The 14,400-nt window shown below is 40.4% G+C and overlaps 1 protein-coding gene across 4 annotated transcripts in view; it reads right to left on the reverse strand.

The window, feature by feature from the left end:
• The window catches only part of OXR1 (oxidation resistance 1), a 261,917-nt gene that overhangs the window by 217,346 nt on the left and 30,171 nt on the right, over positions 1-14,400 (reverse strand). The window contains exon 2 of one of the 4 annotated variants that reach the window (XM_066177402.1): positions 10,404-10,482. In XM_066177402.1, coding sequence (XP_066033499.1) covers positions 10,404-10,420 — 17 coding nt within the window. In that variant the 5' untranslated portion in view covers positions 10,421-10,482. Of the gene's footprint in view, positions 1-10,403; positions 10,483-14,400 lie in introns of those variants that run through there. The other 3 variants (XM_066177385.1, XM_066177408.1, XM_066177393.1) reach the window with 3 other exon arrangements.

Below are 14,400 nucleotides of genomic sequence, written 5' to 3' on the forward strand. Positions count from 1 at the left end.
GCAGAGCCAAGGACCAGAATCCCCTCCATAGCCCTGCTGCCCATGATGATTTTGATGCAGCTCAGGACACATTTGGCTTTCTGGGCTGCAAGCCCACATTATCAGCACATCTTAAGCTATTGATCCACCAACACACCCAAGTCCTTTTCTCAGGGCTGCTTCCTCAGGACCTTGTACCTAGCCTTGTTGAACTTCATGGGGTTTGAATGGACCCACTTCTCAAGCCCATCCATGCTTCTCTGGACGGCATCGCTTCCTCCAGTGTGTCAACCACACCACACAGCTTGCTGTCATTGCCAAACTTGCCAAGGATGCCGTCAATCCCCCTGCCCGTGTCACCAACAAAGCAGTTAAACAGCAGCAGCCCAATACTGACTCCTGCAAAATGCCACTTGTCACTGCTCTGCACATGGATATCGAGCCCTTGACAGCAACTTTTTGAGTTTGAACAACCAGCCAGTTCCTTATCCACCAAGTGGTGCATCCATCAAATTCATTTCTCTCCAGGTTAGAGTCAAAGGATGTCATGTGGGACAGTGTCAAATGCTTTGCACAAGTCCCAGTAGATGACATCTGTTGCTCTTCCCTTATCTACCAACACTGCAACCAAGTCATAGAAGGCCACCAAATTTTTCAGGCATGATTTGCTCTTAGTGAAACTGTGTTGTCTGTCACCAATCACATCCTTATTTTGCATGTGCCTTAGCACAGTTTCTAGGGGAATCTGCTCCATGATCTTGCCAGGCACAGAGGTGGGACTGACTGGCCTGCAGTCAGGTCCCATGGACCTGTGCATCTTCATGTTCCTTACATGGTCTTGAACCTGATCTACTCCTCCAGCGTGTGGTTTTTCATTCTCATGGTTCCTGTCTTTGCTTTCTGTGACTTGGGCATTTTGGCTGGAGCACTTGTTGGTGAAGACTGAGGCAAAAGAGGTATTGGATACCTCAACCTTCTCCATACCCTAGGTGACAAGGTCTCCCATTTCCTTCTGGAGAGGGCCCACAATTTCCCTAGTCTGTCTTTTATTAATGATGTTCCGATAGAAACTTTTCTTGTTGCCCTTGATGTTCCTGGCTAGATTTGATTCTATCAGGGTTTTAGTTTTCCACACGTGACCCCCGATTGCCCAGACAATTTCTCTGTATTCCTCCCAAGCTACCTGTCCTTGTTTCCACACTCTTTTCTGGGTTTGAATTTACCCAGTTTGTCTTGTTCATCCACACAGGCCTTCAAACATTTTTGCCTGATTTTCTATTTGTTGAGATGCATCTGTTCTGAGTTTGAAGGTGATCTTTGAATATCAACCAGTTTTCTTTATTTCTCCTTCCCTACGAGTCTTTATGTTATGGTACTCTGCCAAAAGGAGTACTTCAAGAGGGACAAGGTCTGCTTTCATGAAGTCCAGGGTAGTGAGATTGCTGTGCACTCTCCCCATTGCCCTAAAGGGTATTGAACACCACCACTTCATGGTCACTGCAGACAAGGCTGCCCTTGAGCTCCACATTCCCCTCCAGCCTCTCTTGTGTGGTGAGAACGAGATCCAGCATAGCACCTCTCCTTGCTGGCTCCTCTATCCCTTGGAGAAGGAAGTTACCATCAATGCTTTCCAGGAACCTCCTAAGTTGTTTATGCCCTGCTAAGTTGCCCCTCCAAAAGACATCAGGGTGGTTGAGACCACCCATGAGAGCCAGGGCTTGTAAGAATATGAGGCTGCTCCTATCTATCTACAGAGGGCCTCATCCACTCAGTTTTCCTGGCTGGGTGGCCTGTAGCAGACCTTATAATGTCACCTGCCCCTGCCCTCCCTTTAGTCCTAAAACATAAGCTATTGGTCAGCTCTTCATCCATCCCAGAGCTCCATGTACAGCTGGTCATTGACATAGAAGCTGATACCCCTCTTCATCTTTCTTTCCTGTCCTTTCTACAGAGCATGTATCCCTCCATTCCAACACTCCAGTTGTAGGAGTCATCCCGTCACATCTCTGTGATACTAGGAAATCAGACATAGAATTCTGTGTTCAGAAAATAACCTTGTCCATGTCAAGAAAAAAACAAAACACATGGGGCTTTGGGAATGGGGATAGCTTCCATCTGACAGTCAGTTCACAGAAGAACATGCATTTAAACTAAGATGTCATACAGAGGAACAAAAGAGTTCACCATGGCAAGGCTTAAATGCTGTTCTTTCACTGTGGTTATTTAATGCAAAGAATAACTCACAGTTAAATTGTAGATGGAAGATCAAACAGGGACAAAAGCTAAGACTGTGTGGTCATCCCTAGCTCCCCACAGAGTTTGTTGCAGAGTTTCGGACTGGGTGTTGAGAAAACTTCATTTCTTCTGGAAAAACATTTAGTGAACAATAAAGCAGGTTTCTACCTTGGTTGAAAGATGGATAAAAGGGTGGAAAGCACTCTGTGTTAAGGCCTAAAAAAGATTATAGGGATTAAGGGCAATACAATATGACATAATGACCCCTATACAAAAAAAAAAAAAAAAGGTTGCCACCTTTGAGCTTTGCTGTAATGCAGATAGAACAATAAATTATATACCAAACATTATACAAAATAAATCATGGACGATATCTAGCAGTAAATGAATTACCCCTGCTCTTCAGAACTTCTCTTTTTCATAAAGAGTAATCCATCTAGATAGTTTGAAGAGAACTGAGTGCACTTTTTTTCCTGTGAGAAAAAAGGAAATAGGGCTGAAATTCTTGTGTGATAAGTTCAATTTCAACAGCTAGAATTTTAATGTGGCTACCTACTTATAAAATATTTGCTATAAACATTTTACTTGTATTAATGAATTTTTGTATGTTTGTAAGCTTAGAAATTGCTACAGAAAGGACAAGTCAAATGTAGTGTCTGTAGGCAAACCAGTTTCCAGTGTTCTTCTAATAATTACAATTAGGGAGCTTAATGAAATCCAGCATATCAGATTAGTTTTACAACCTCTAGTTCTCTAACTTGTAACCACCAGGACACCTTACAACAAGTATGGGGCAAATGGGTTAGTTCCACAGAATAATGTTATAGTCTTCCCTTCAGACTGACTTTTTGTCCTTTCTGATAATATTTAAGAAAATATTTTCCAATTAATTGAAAGCCATTAAGTGCTCACAAATTGCTCCTCAATGACTCTGGAGCAGATACACTTTCTTTTTCCCAAATGCCTTTGATTTCTCCTCTGCACACACAGACATACACTTAATTAAAACTTTCCATTGAAGTGGTATTAGCTAGACACACGAGGCATACCAAGTTGCTCTTAGGCTTCCTGCCAGAAAGCCAGCAGTGCTGATGCTTTCCTTCATTTACTTTAAAAGTGTCAGCAAAACAGGCAATTTATGGCCACATAAATATGGAGCCAACGGCCCATGACCACTCTCTGCAGTAATACAGCACAGACACCAACGGGGAGTTGGTCCCATTCCCTGGGACTGATTCATGTTGCTGAATACAGAATCAGAATACACTTTACCAAAGTGTCTTCTGTAACACCATAATAAAATACATAACCACTGTGAGTGTTTAAAAAGGTGTCAGGGAGCAGTATAAACAAATCCCATTAACAAGGAATGAGACTTGTGCAGATATCTATTATTCACCATGCTGAAAATTTAACCTGGGGATTTTGTACACATACATGCAGGATGCAGACATATCACATTGTGAAATGAGGTTTGGTTTTTATCAGGATATTGGGATTTTTGTTAAAAAATAAAGAACAGGGAGAAAAGCCTTTTGGTCTGATACAGTGCTGTCTTTATGGGCAGGCATTTTAAAAAGCATCCAAAAAAAGGGAGACATCTGAGAATTCATGTAATTGCCAGAAGCATCTGTAAAAGTCTATAAGACACAGCAACTGCTTTCATTATAAGATACCAGTTCTGCTTCAGAAGGTTTCAGAGATGTATCTGGCAAGCTAACCCTGAAAGAAAAAGTAATTTCTGACCACCAGTGTAGCTATTCTTCCATACAAAAATGCAGCAGAGGTTGGATGATGCCACTGAGCTCTGTTAGGTGCTGATTGTCACATGCGTGCTTTTCATACTGAAGTTGGAATTAAGCAAGAGTGGTTCCAAACTGAGAGTAAGTTTCACATGTAGCAGCAATAATAATTATCTAATCTACAGACTTCATTTAAATCAGAGAAATGTTACTAAGCTATTTTTGCAGCCAGAATCTAGCAGGAGCAGCTCTGCTAAGACTAGATATACACCACTAACAGGAGATGTCCGCAGGGCACTGAGGCCCAAACTCAGCATAAAATCTGAGCATGAGGAAGAGTTCATCCTTGCCTGGGAAATTTCTTCATGCTTTCCTGTGCCTAAAGAAATGACTGAATTGGGGCATAAGTACCTTCAACTGACTTCATCATCAGCAAGACTGACCTTCAGTTTATAGCCTGGCATATTTTTCTTCCAAATGTACTTTCTAAAAAGAAAAACAAAACATTTTCCTCATCCTGCATACTCTTGCTAAAGAGCATTATAATAAAATTAATGTGAAATCCTGACTTCTAGAATAGAAGCAAAATAATTCCACTAATTATGGAAATGCAGCAATTTGCCCCTCAGCAGGAACTTGAACAAGGTGTAACAGGAAACACATCTCTGTATAGTAAAAAGCCAAGCCACACACACAGTTTATCTTAAGGTTTATCTTTTCATTCCACTGCAAAGAAAACAAACAAACAAACAAAAATCCTGCCGCTAAGATGTTATGTCCTTTTTTGTATTTTCAAGTACCAGCCTCTGAAAGTTTCTTCCTTTTGAAGAAGGAACTTGTGGTATTAAAAGTTATAGCTGAAGTGTAAATGTAATCCTATAATTAAATAATCTGCAGGCAATAATCAGCGACTTCTACAGAAACTCCAAGATACAGCAAATAAACACATTAGGATAATTAAAACCTTCTGAGTACTAGAGCTACAGCATGAAGTTGGTGTGGAAATAGAGATGACTTTCTCTAACAAAATATACATGCCAAGTTAGCTGGTTAGTTCATGTACATGCCTTTAAAAGGCTCTACATGAGGCAGAGTAGAGCCTTATTGTAAAATAGAATTCTGTAAAAATAAAATTGAAAACATATAAAGAGTTTAGAAAAATTTAAACAGACTTAAATTTCTTTTATATTTTCATTTCTTACGTACAATATATTTCTTACATACAATATATTCAGGTATTAATTTGCGTTTTCCAATTAGGGGTGCAGTTGCTTAAAGCAAATTTTTAAAAGCTGTTCACCATTGTGTAAAAATGTCATGACTTTATTCGTATGTATAGGAAGCCAAAATTTTATTGGATGGGTTGTTAAACTAAAAATATGTATTTTCTATCTTTTGCTATATATACAATCATTCTATTGGAGCTTAAGCTTCAGCCTATGAACACTTATTGGGCTTTTTACATTGTACTGGGTTGGATTGGGATGCAGTTAAATTTTTTTCACAGCACACTGTATGGTGGTGTGTTTAGAATTTGTGATTAAAAAACTGTTGATAACACATCAGTGTTTTGGCTACTGCTTACACAATGTCAAGTTCTTCTCTGTACCCTGCTCTGAACCCCTGTCTGTGTCTGTTACAAACTGTGTTGCCCATGTACATCTGCATTTTAGACGGCGTCTGTTCTGGTTGAATAAAATTCAAGTCTCACAGCTGCCTTATCATTTCACATTAGTCAGCCTCCAGATCCCTAAGTAATGAAACAGTGCAAGAAATTAAAAGTTCTTATTTTGGAATTGGTAGTTAATTTAAAAAGAGTCCATGTCAATAAATATTATCTTGCAGTTCACTGCCAAAGCAAAGTTCAGCAATAAAAAAGTTAATTCTGTAACAGAGAAGAAGACAAAAAGTATGTTATAGCTTCATTCAAGGAGTGTCACTTCCAATTAAAAAGCAAAACAAAGGGGATGGTGAGCACCATGTGAATTTAGGTCAAGCCAGACAATTATTTTTGTACACTTACAAATCCGAAAGAAATAACTTTGGCATATGCTCCGAGTGTTCAGTAATGGACAGAGCTTTGTGGGCATCCACTGGCCATGCTTTAGAACCTGGCAGGGGTATCAGAACAAACACAGCAATAGTCCATGACTAATGCAATTAAAAACTCAAAATTTAGAAACCCTGTGTAAACACAGTCTCCCTGCAACTGTAAGAAAATAAGAAAGTAGGCTTATATTATCTAGAAAATAATCTCAAAAATGCTACAGTCTGTTCACATCAGGAGTTTAAAATAAACAATATTTCTTTAACTTTCTAATCAAAACCAGATATGAAGAAGTCAGGAATTGTCAGTGATTAAAATGCTGACACGTCGTTTCACATCTCAGAATTCTCCTATACCAATCATACTATTTGTCCAGCTTAACTATTATCTAAGTTTATAAACATAGCAATAAGATTACACACTGGAAGAAAGGTTTGTTTTCTATTTATCACAGGACTCAAATTGCTGCTGACAGACCGGGCCTAAGAAAATTGACTACAGCTTTCCAGGATGGCTGATTGGAGTATGATTTGGAAAGAAAACTATTTGACTTCAGAAACAACTGCGGTGTTATGAAACTCTTAGACCAAGACTGACCTGGCCATGATGAAGCACCAAACCTGCCAACAGCACCTAGCAAAAGCTACCAGCTGCATTGGCCACAGTGCCTCAGGCTGGAATCACACCCTATAAATAAAATGCTGTCCACAAAGAAGAGCACAGTAAAATAAAGGCTGACTTAATATCAGGGCAATCAGGGTCCCTAGAAATCAGAGACCTTTCCTATTTTTTTTCTTTTTCTTTCTTTCTCCAAAATAGTTGGAGTTAAACCTGGTAACACTAGCCCTCAACAGCCTAAGTGCTGGAAGCAGATCACACAAGAGCCACTCTCTTAGCCCCATGGACCTTCCTGAGGTTCAAACCAAAGGAGGAGAAGGAGGCACCACACTTATTGCAGGAAACAGAATTGGGTATGGTAGCTAATATCTAATTGACCAGACGTACTAGTGGACCCTCAGGACTAGTGGACTTCACAGGACCAACGTGGTATTCTCTGCAAGACCAACTCAAACATATACCATGTGCAAGGCTCTTCAACAAAGGGACAAACGGATGCAGCTCCAGGAACAGAGCAATATCACACACACACACTTAGGCAAATGTCCTTGTACTCCTCACAATCTGCTTCTCACAATTGCTTCCTTCAGTCTTCTAAACTCATTTAGAGACCAAATGGCTTGACTCTGAGGGCTGAATTTGTCACTTAGGCTGTCTTTTGAAGCACTCCAATCTAGGCTAGAGGAGGAAAAGAAAACTGAGCATGCCACACAAGAGAAATACCTCCAGTTGCATGGACACAGTTTAAATGAGCTATACAACACGAGGTTTCCAAACTGCAGAACATAAATAACTGCAGGTAAGAATAGCCCTGAGCCGCATGATACCAGTGGTAAGTAAACAGTCACACAGACCTTGCACATCCTGGGGATGCACTGATTTGGGGCTTATCCTGGCAGAGCATCTTCCACACATAAAGTTGGTTCCTACAAAGTAAAAATCCCTTCCCTAAAGTTATTTAAATACTTTTCCCTTCCACATGAGGAGAATGATATCAGCAATTGCTCTTGAGAGATGGAAATAAGTACACAACATGAATAATACAATACACAGGAACTCATTGGTATATGTACTGATCTCTGCTATTTCAATGCTGGTGTTTATTGTAGATTAAATTAATTGGGGAAAAATTAGCATGATAGAGAAACAGATGAGAGCAGAATACAAGAACAACACAGAGAAACCACAACAGTTCAGTATTTAAAATCATGGGACTGGCTCTCAAATTAAACTGAAACTAAGAGGAATTCACCTCTTTGTTAGCTATGTCAGTTCACATTAACAACACAGTCTCTTATAAAGCAGCTGAGAAATATCTGCCTCACATACAAAGTTGTCAAAGCTGTTGTGGTTAGAGAGCGACTTTTATCACCCCATCCAACAGGGATTATGCACTAAAAATAAACTTTATATGCAAAATTAAGAGAAAGTTATCAATGAAAAAGCAATTGAGATACTATGTACACCTGATAATTTCCAGAGATCTGGTGACAGGAGATAACTCCATTTTTGAATCAAAGTTTTGCAATTTCATGAAAAGTTTAATGGAGATTATAATTAGTAATGTATTATTAGAACTAATTAAAACCAATTTTTTTTTTCAAGATAATAAACCTTGAGTCATCCTTTCCTCCAGAAAAATACATTTGTTCTTCATTATATTTCCAAATTAATACAGTGTTTCTTTTTAGGAAAAGAACTGATGTATCAAACCAAGATTTCAAAAACTCTCAACAGAGGCAGTTTATTTGTAGGAGTTTAGAGCCTTTAAAAACAATCAATAGAACAAGATTTTCTTGGTCACAATAAATAGCTCTCTTTGAAAATTAAATCCAAAATGTACTGCAATAGTTAGAACAGAACATCTGACAAGTACTCAATCACTGCCTAGCTAAAACATGGTACCACTCTCTAGAATACTTGGTAAAATGTCCCAGTCTACACATAGAAGGCTACTGTTATGGAGGTTCACTGTGATTCTTTCCCTCCAGACAGCAAAACATCGTTTATTTATAGCAAGTGATTCAGAACAGTCTGCATGAAGTGAGACCTAGCACAACACAGTACAGGAGAGAAACAAAGAGCTTCTCTTCCCCAAATGCATCTTTTTTCATAAAACCTTGTTTGCAGATATGGAAGAGAATTTCACATTGTATTATTCTTCATGAGGAATTTTCATTTGCATAGTAATCAAGATTAAAATTGTGAGGAAAAAGATAAAAAATGAAATTTCAAGCCTACCAATCAAACACAATTCTTAATTTTACCATTGCTTTATAACACTAAGAAAAGATAAAGAGGTGATCCTAGGAGGGAAAAATTGTGTAGATCAGGCCATAAGGAGTTCATAAGGGGTTAAACTACACATTGGCAAAAACAATTAACTCACCTAAATAAAATGTAATATAATAAATTATTTCACTTAGTAGGATATCTTTGATTTACTTGAGTGTTAATATTCTGCAGAGACAACTAATTAAAAACAGAAATCCTCAAATGGGAAGTCTGTAATCGTTACTGTACCCTCTTCAGCAGTTATCTCAAACTCATCATGCTGACAAAACAACACATTCTGTTCTTATCTAAAAATACAAAGTTTCCTTTTATTGGAAAGATAGGCTATAATGAATTGCATGAGCATCTTGTATACAAGGTAACAGTCTGGAGTGGGCTGCCAATCCCACTTCAGCCAGACACAAAACCCCCTGCTGAATTCTTGGCCATGTGAGCAGGAATGCAGGCGAATGGGGAGCCCCTGGCAGCACCCGGCTTCACACTGAAGCCTTGTGCAACTCAAGCCAGAGCTTCAGAAAACCAAGCTGATTTCTCTTACCATTTGCCACCTCTGACTCCTGCAGACATGCAAGATGCTGTGTCATATGTGCCTCTTAAGGGCAAGGCAGCCTCCCCTCTTCACAAGAGTTCAGAAGAGTGAGGTATTTCTGCAGGTACCAGATTAAAGGTGCTCTGCCGCTGCACAGGGCAAACATGTCACTAGGCTGCCATGCAACTGGGGCACAAGTGCTGAAGTCTTTGACTAGCTTCTACTGAAAACCAAAAAGCACAAAAATCAGGGAGATCACAATGAGGGGAATGGTCTATAATATCTTTGTTATGCAGGGAAATCACACTCCCCTGCAGAAAACCCACAGGTGCAGTAGCTGATAGCCTGACAGGGTGCCCAAGGGTGCCATGAGGTCTCATGTGGCTGCAGGAACTGTGGGGGAAGCAGAGGCACACTGTCTGCTGACGGACACACATTATCTGATGCTTATCAAAGATGCAGGAAGTAGATACAATGAACTCAAAACTGTTGATTTTTTGGAGACATTTGGGGTACAACATTGAATCACAGAGAGTAAGAGATGGATGTTACCTAATATCAGTACAGACTCCCTGAAATGACAGAAAAGAACCTGTCTTACACTTGTGCTTTGTTGTCCTGGTATTATTTTTCATACTAGAAAGCAGAAAGGATTTCCTCCAGCACTAGTACAGTGTCTTATTCGGCATTCTTGCCTTGGGGATGTTATTTGCCATTTAGGCTACCTGGCCTGCATGCCACATACCTGACAAAGTAGACTAGAGTTTACCAGAGCTCTACCAGAGTAGACCACAGCAAAGAAAACCTAATCATTATAATAGAAAAAAGTAACCTATCTAGCTGATGTGTTTTGTATAACAATATTTTTAGAAAATGTAAAAAATTCAGATTAGTCACAACAGAAATACTATTTTGATTTTTTGAGATGAAAAGCATAACAAAAATGGTGGAAACTGACCTCTTAGTGCCAAACATGATCGTGCGGGCTTGTTTCACATTTATGAACGCAGTGCTCTGCACAGGCTGCTTATATTGACCTGGATGAGAAGAAAAAGAGATATTTTTAAATCAAGAAACTCAGGACCTTGATTTTAATATCCTGAACAATAAGTACATTAGTAAACAGCTTCCAGTGAAACTTCAGAAAATGCCTGGCAATTTTACAGAAATAAAAAGGTTAGCAAAAATATGCAAAGGCTAACAAACACAAGGTAAAAGTTAAGAAAACCTAAGACTAAATCCTACTTGTTGGGCTTAAACCTGATATTGTTAGAGCAGTTACTCAACAAGAGTTAGGCATAATACTATATGATAGTGCAACATCTAAAAGTCCTGGCCTCTTACAGTGAAATTCACGGGCCCAACTGAAATGCACGTGCTTTAAAGCAGCTAAACAGGTCTTCCTGAATTTCCAGTCTGAACAAAGCTATGTAAATTTATATCTCAACTGTGTTTTGGTGCTCAGTTTGTTGAATGACTATCTCAGTAAATTAGTAATTTTTCCAGAGAGACAACATTATTATAACTAAGAAGTTCCTTGGCGTGGGTCTACTTAATACAGACCTCAGGAAATAGTAGTAGTAGTAGTAGTAGTAGTAGTAGTAGTAGTAGTAGTAGTAAGAAAAATTCCAACTTTTACATAAAAATATGAGATTACAGAATATTAAAATAATTAGGTCAAGAGAAGCTGCCTAGTTCAGCCTTCAACTCAAAGCAGGTATAATTAGATCAGGTTGCTCAGGGGTGTGTCCCCTTGGATCTTGAACACATCCACAACCTGTACCTCATCACCACCCCGGTAATGGTAAAAATATTTTTCCTAACATCTAATCAGACTTTTCTACATATATCTGGAATATCTTTATTACACCCTGTGTCCACTGCCTCTTACCTGCAAGAAAAATCTAGCTCCATCTCCTCTATACCCTTCACTCAGGTACTTGTTGACAGTACTAAGGTGGTCTCTTGCCATCTCTTCTGACCCTGAGTTGATTCAGTTCTCTCAGCCTTCTGCTGAAGGCCATTTGCTACAGTCCCTTGGCCACCTCATATAGTCTCCATAAGCTGACATCCTTCTTGTTCTGTAGCTGGCTAAATTTTTGCCCATGTAGCCGAGGGAAACAGGTGACTTTCCTTGCTGTAAGGGCACTCTGCTGGTTCTCGTGAAAATTGCAGTTTTCCAGGCCCCTCAGACCCCGTTCTGCACCACTGCCTCCCAGGCACTTCATCCCCAGTCCATCATTTTATGCAAGGTTATTCCACTCCATTGGCAAGACCTTGCACATGCTTTTGCTGCACTTTGTAAGATTCCTGTCAGCTCATCCCTTCAGGCTGCCCAGGTCCCCCTCAACGGCAGCACTGCTCTCCAGCAGCTCCTTTCCCGAGCGAGTCAGTGCCTCACTCAGTGTGTGGGTCCCCAGGACACGTCCCTGGGGCTCTGCAGCCCCACACAGGCCAGCAGCAGCGTCCCTTGATGTGCCACCCAAGTCAAGGCCCCAACATGAAAAGGGCTTTAGCACCATGTGACAGGGAACACGCCCTGTGGGTGCTGAGACCACCCCTGCACACCGTCCCCACTACTGCAGGCAAGTATCAGCAGAGATGCTGCATGTCTCTGCTGTGCTAACAGCTGAGGCAACGTTGACACTGCTGCTCCCCAGGAGCTTCGCCCTCCCAAAGCAGGATTCAGCCATTCCCAGCAGCAGCCAGAAGCAGCTCCCAGCAGAACTGAAAGCACAGACTCAAAATGCTGCACAAACTGGGAAGAGCAACCATGACAAGAAGCCCAGATAGTGCTCTGGATGCCCTGCATCCTGCCAGCTCCACAACTCAAGCTGCTTTTGCAACACCTGTTCACAGCACTCTGGTCCATCATTGCCTAAGGAGCAGCTAAGTAGCACCTGGAAAGTGCAGGAATGGGCCAGCCCTTCCAGCCTGAAACTTCTGCCACCAGGTCCTTCCCATGAGAATGCAGCAGCTCCAGCCCTGGTTCATGTCCCTTATGGTTGTCATTGCACACACCCACTGCCCTCACAATGCATAATATTGGTGCTAATGAAACCTTTCTGCCCTTTCCTCAAATGTTCAGTTTAAAGCCAAAATAGATTACAAATTCAGACATTCTATCCTAGTTTAGTTGATTTGTTTAATGTAAATGTGGTATCTAAATACAAACGTTTTGTCGATCAGGAAGAAGCTGTGATTACATGATCTTGACTGACAGGTGAATTTTTGTCTACAAACTCCCTTCTAAATTTGTAAGATGCTCTGGGGGACTTCACATCTCCATGTCAGATCAGATAAAATGACACCAGGTGAAATGTCTTGTTACTTCCAGATGAGGAAGCAGCATTTTCACAGCACTATTTTTCATTATGGGTTGGGGCAATGATGTTTTTGTCTCACTTTACCAGCTGCTCTTAAAGCATTTTCTTTTTTGGTTTGTGTAGGGTTTGGTTTTTTGTTTGGGGGTTTTGGGGGGGTTGTTTTTTTGTGGGGGTTTTTTTTTTTTTTTTTTTTTGTTTCAGTGTGTCTCCTTAATTTGTACAGCTGCAATGAGTTGAAGGGAACCTCCCCCTTCCTTTCCATGCCCTCTTGTTCCAGAATCACAGCCTTGCAGCTGGGCAAGAAGCACAAGTATCATCAGCCTGAAGTACATTTTCCTTCCCATGCAATTATTCTCCCTGCCACTTACTAACACCAGTCCCTCTACACTGAGAGCATAACAAACGTCTGCTTCCAGTTAGTTGTCTTGATAGGGAATTTCTAAAGGCTTTAAGTAGGCCAAGTGTCCACTCCAATTGAAAATCAATGGATGTGGGGCATACACGTTCCCTGCATGTTCTGAAAAGTCACACTCCAGTTCCCTGTTGGTGATTGTTAGGTTAACCAGAAGCTATGTCTACTCTGTCAGCTATGCAGCTCAGAGATGAAACATGGATGAGATCAGGGATTGCATCTCAGCCTCTGCACCAGTGCACGTATCAGGTGTCTCAAGCCATTCACACAGCTGATTATACAATGTGGAGCCTAAATGTGTAAATGTGCTAAGAGATCTAAGTCAGGCATTCCTTTTCTCCTAGATATAACAAGGTTCAAGCTCCAGAATTCAATTTTCAGAAGTATTTAAGCTGTGACCTAGAAGTCCAGCTCTCATCTTTAAAAATGGCACAGTCACTTATGATCCTGCGAGCATCAGTGGAACTTTGACACTGAAAAATTTAAGCAACATTTATTTAATCATTTGATGATCTTTTCCATTTCCAGTAAAGAAGATAATTCATATGTATCTTGCTTTAGTAGGTAGGACTGTCTTTATGTTTGCAAGAACTTTAACTGAAGGGCTTTGATGCTTTCTGTCTATTTTTGAGTATAAATAAAAATGTTAGGGATTGACATAAGGTACTGAAGTTCTCAGGAAACAGCTATTTGAGGGAAACCAACAGGTACGAAATTGATGAGTAGCTGAAGCAGGTTCCCTTCCCCTGAAGGTGACTGGTACAAAAGAAGGAAGAGGAAGGTGTTGGACACAGAATCACTGAATTTCTTAGGTTGGAAAAAACCTTTAAGATCAAGTTCAACCATTAACCCAGCACTGCTACCTATCTCAGCAGAAACTTTGCTGGCCTCATCAACTTCCTTTTCCTCCAGGCACAACTATAACCTTTTTTGAAAAACAGGAGACTGATACAGTAACCAAATGTATTAAATGAAACAATAATTCAATAATTTGCACTTTTTTCCTTGCACAGAAAGTTTTTCATTTTGCACAGAAATGTTTTCCATAGCATTTCCTGGCTTATTGAGGGTAACTGTGTGTCAACTGCTGCCTTTCAGGTGAACCTACTCCCTCTCTGGCAGAAGGTACCATTTTCAGGGCAAAGTGGCATATCATCCTTGGAAAACCACTCTCACTTTCTTGTGAACAGTCATTTTGCACGGAAGCAGATGCAAAA

This window comes from Chamaea fasciata, unplaced genomic scaffold, assembly GCF_029207755.1.
Source record: "Chamaea fasciata isolate MVZ Bird 193981 ecotype frontalis unplaced genomic scaffold, bChaFas1.0.hap1 SCAF_1, whole genome shotgun sequence".
Classification (NCBI taxonomy): domain Eukaryota; kingdom Metazoa; phylum Chordata; class Aves; order Passeriformes; family Sylviidae; genus Chamaea; species Chamaea fasciata.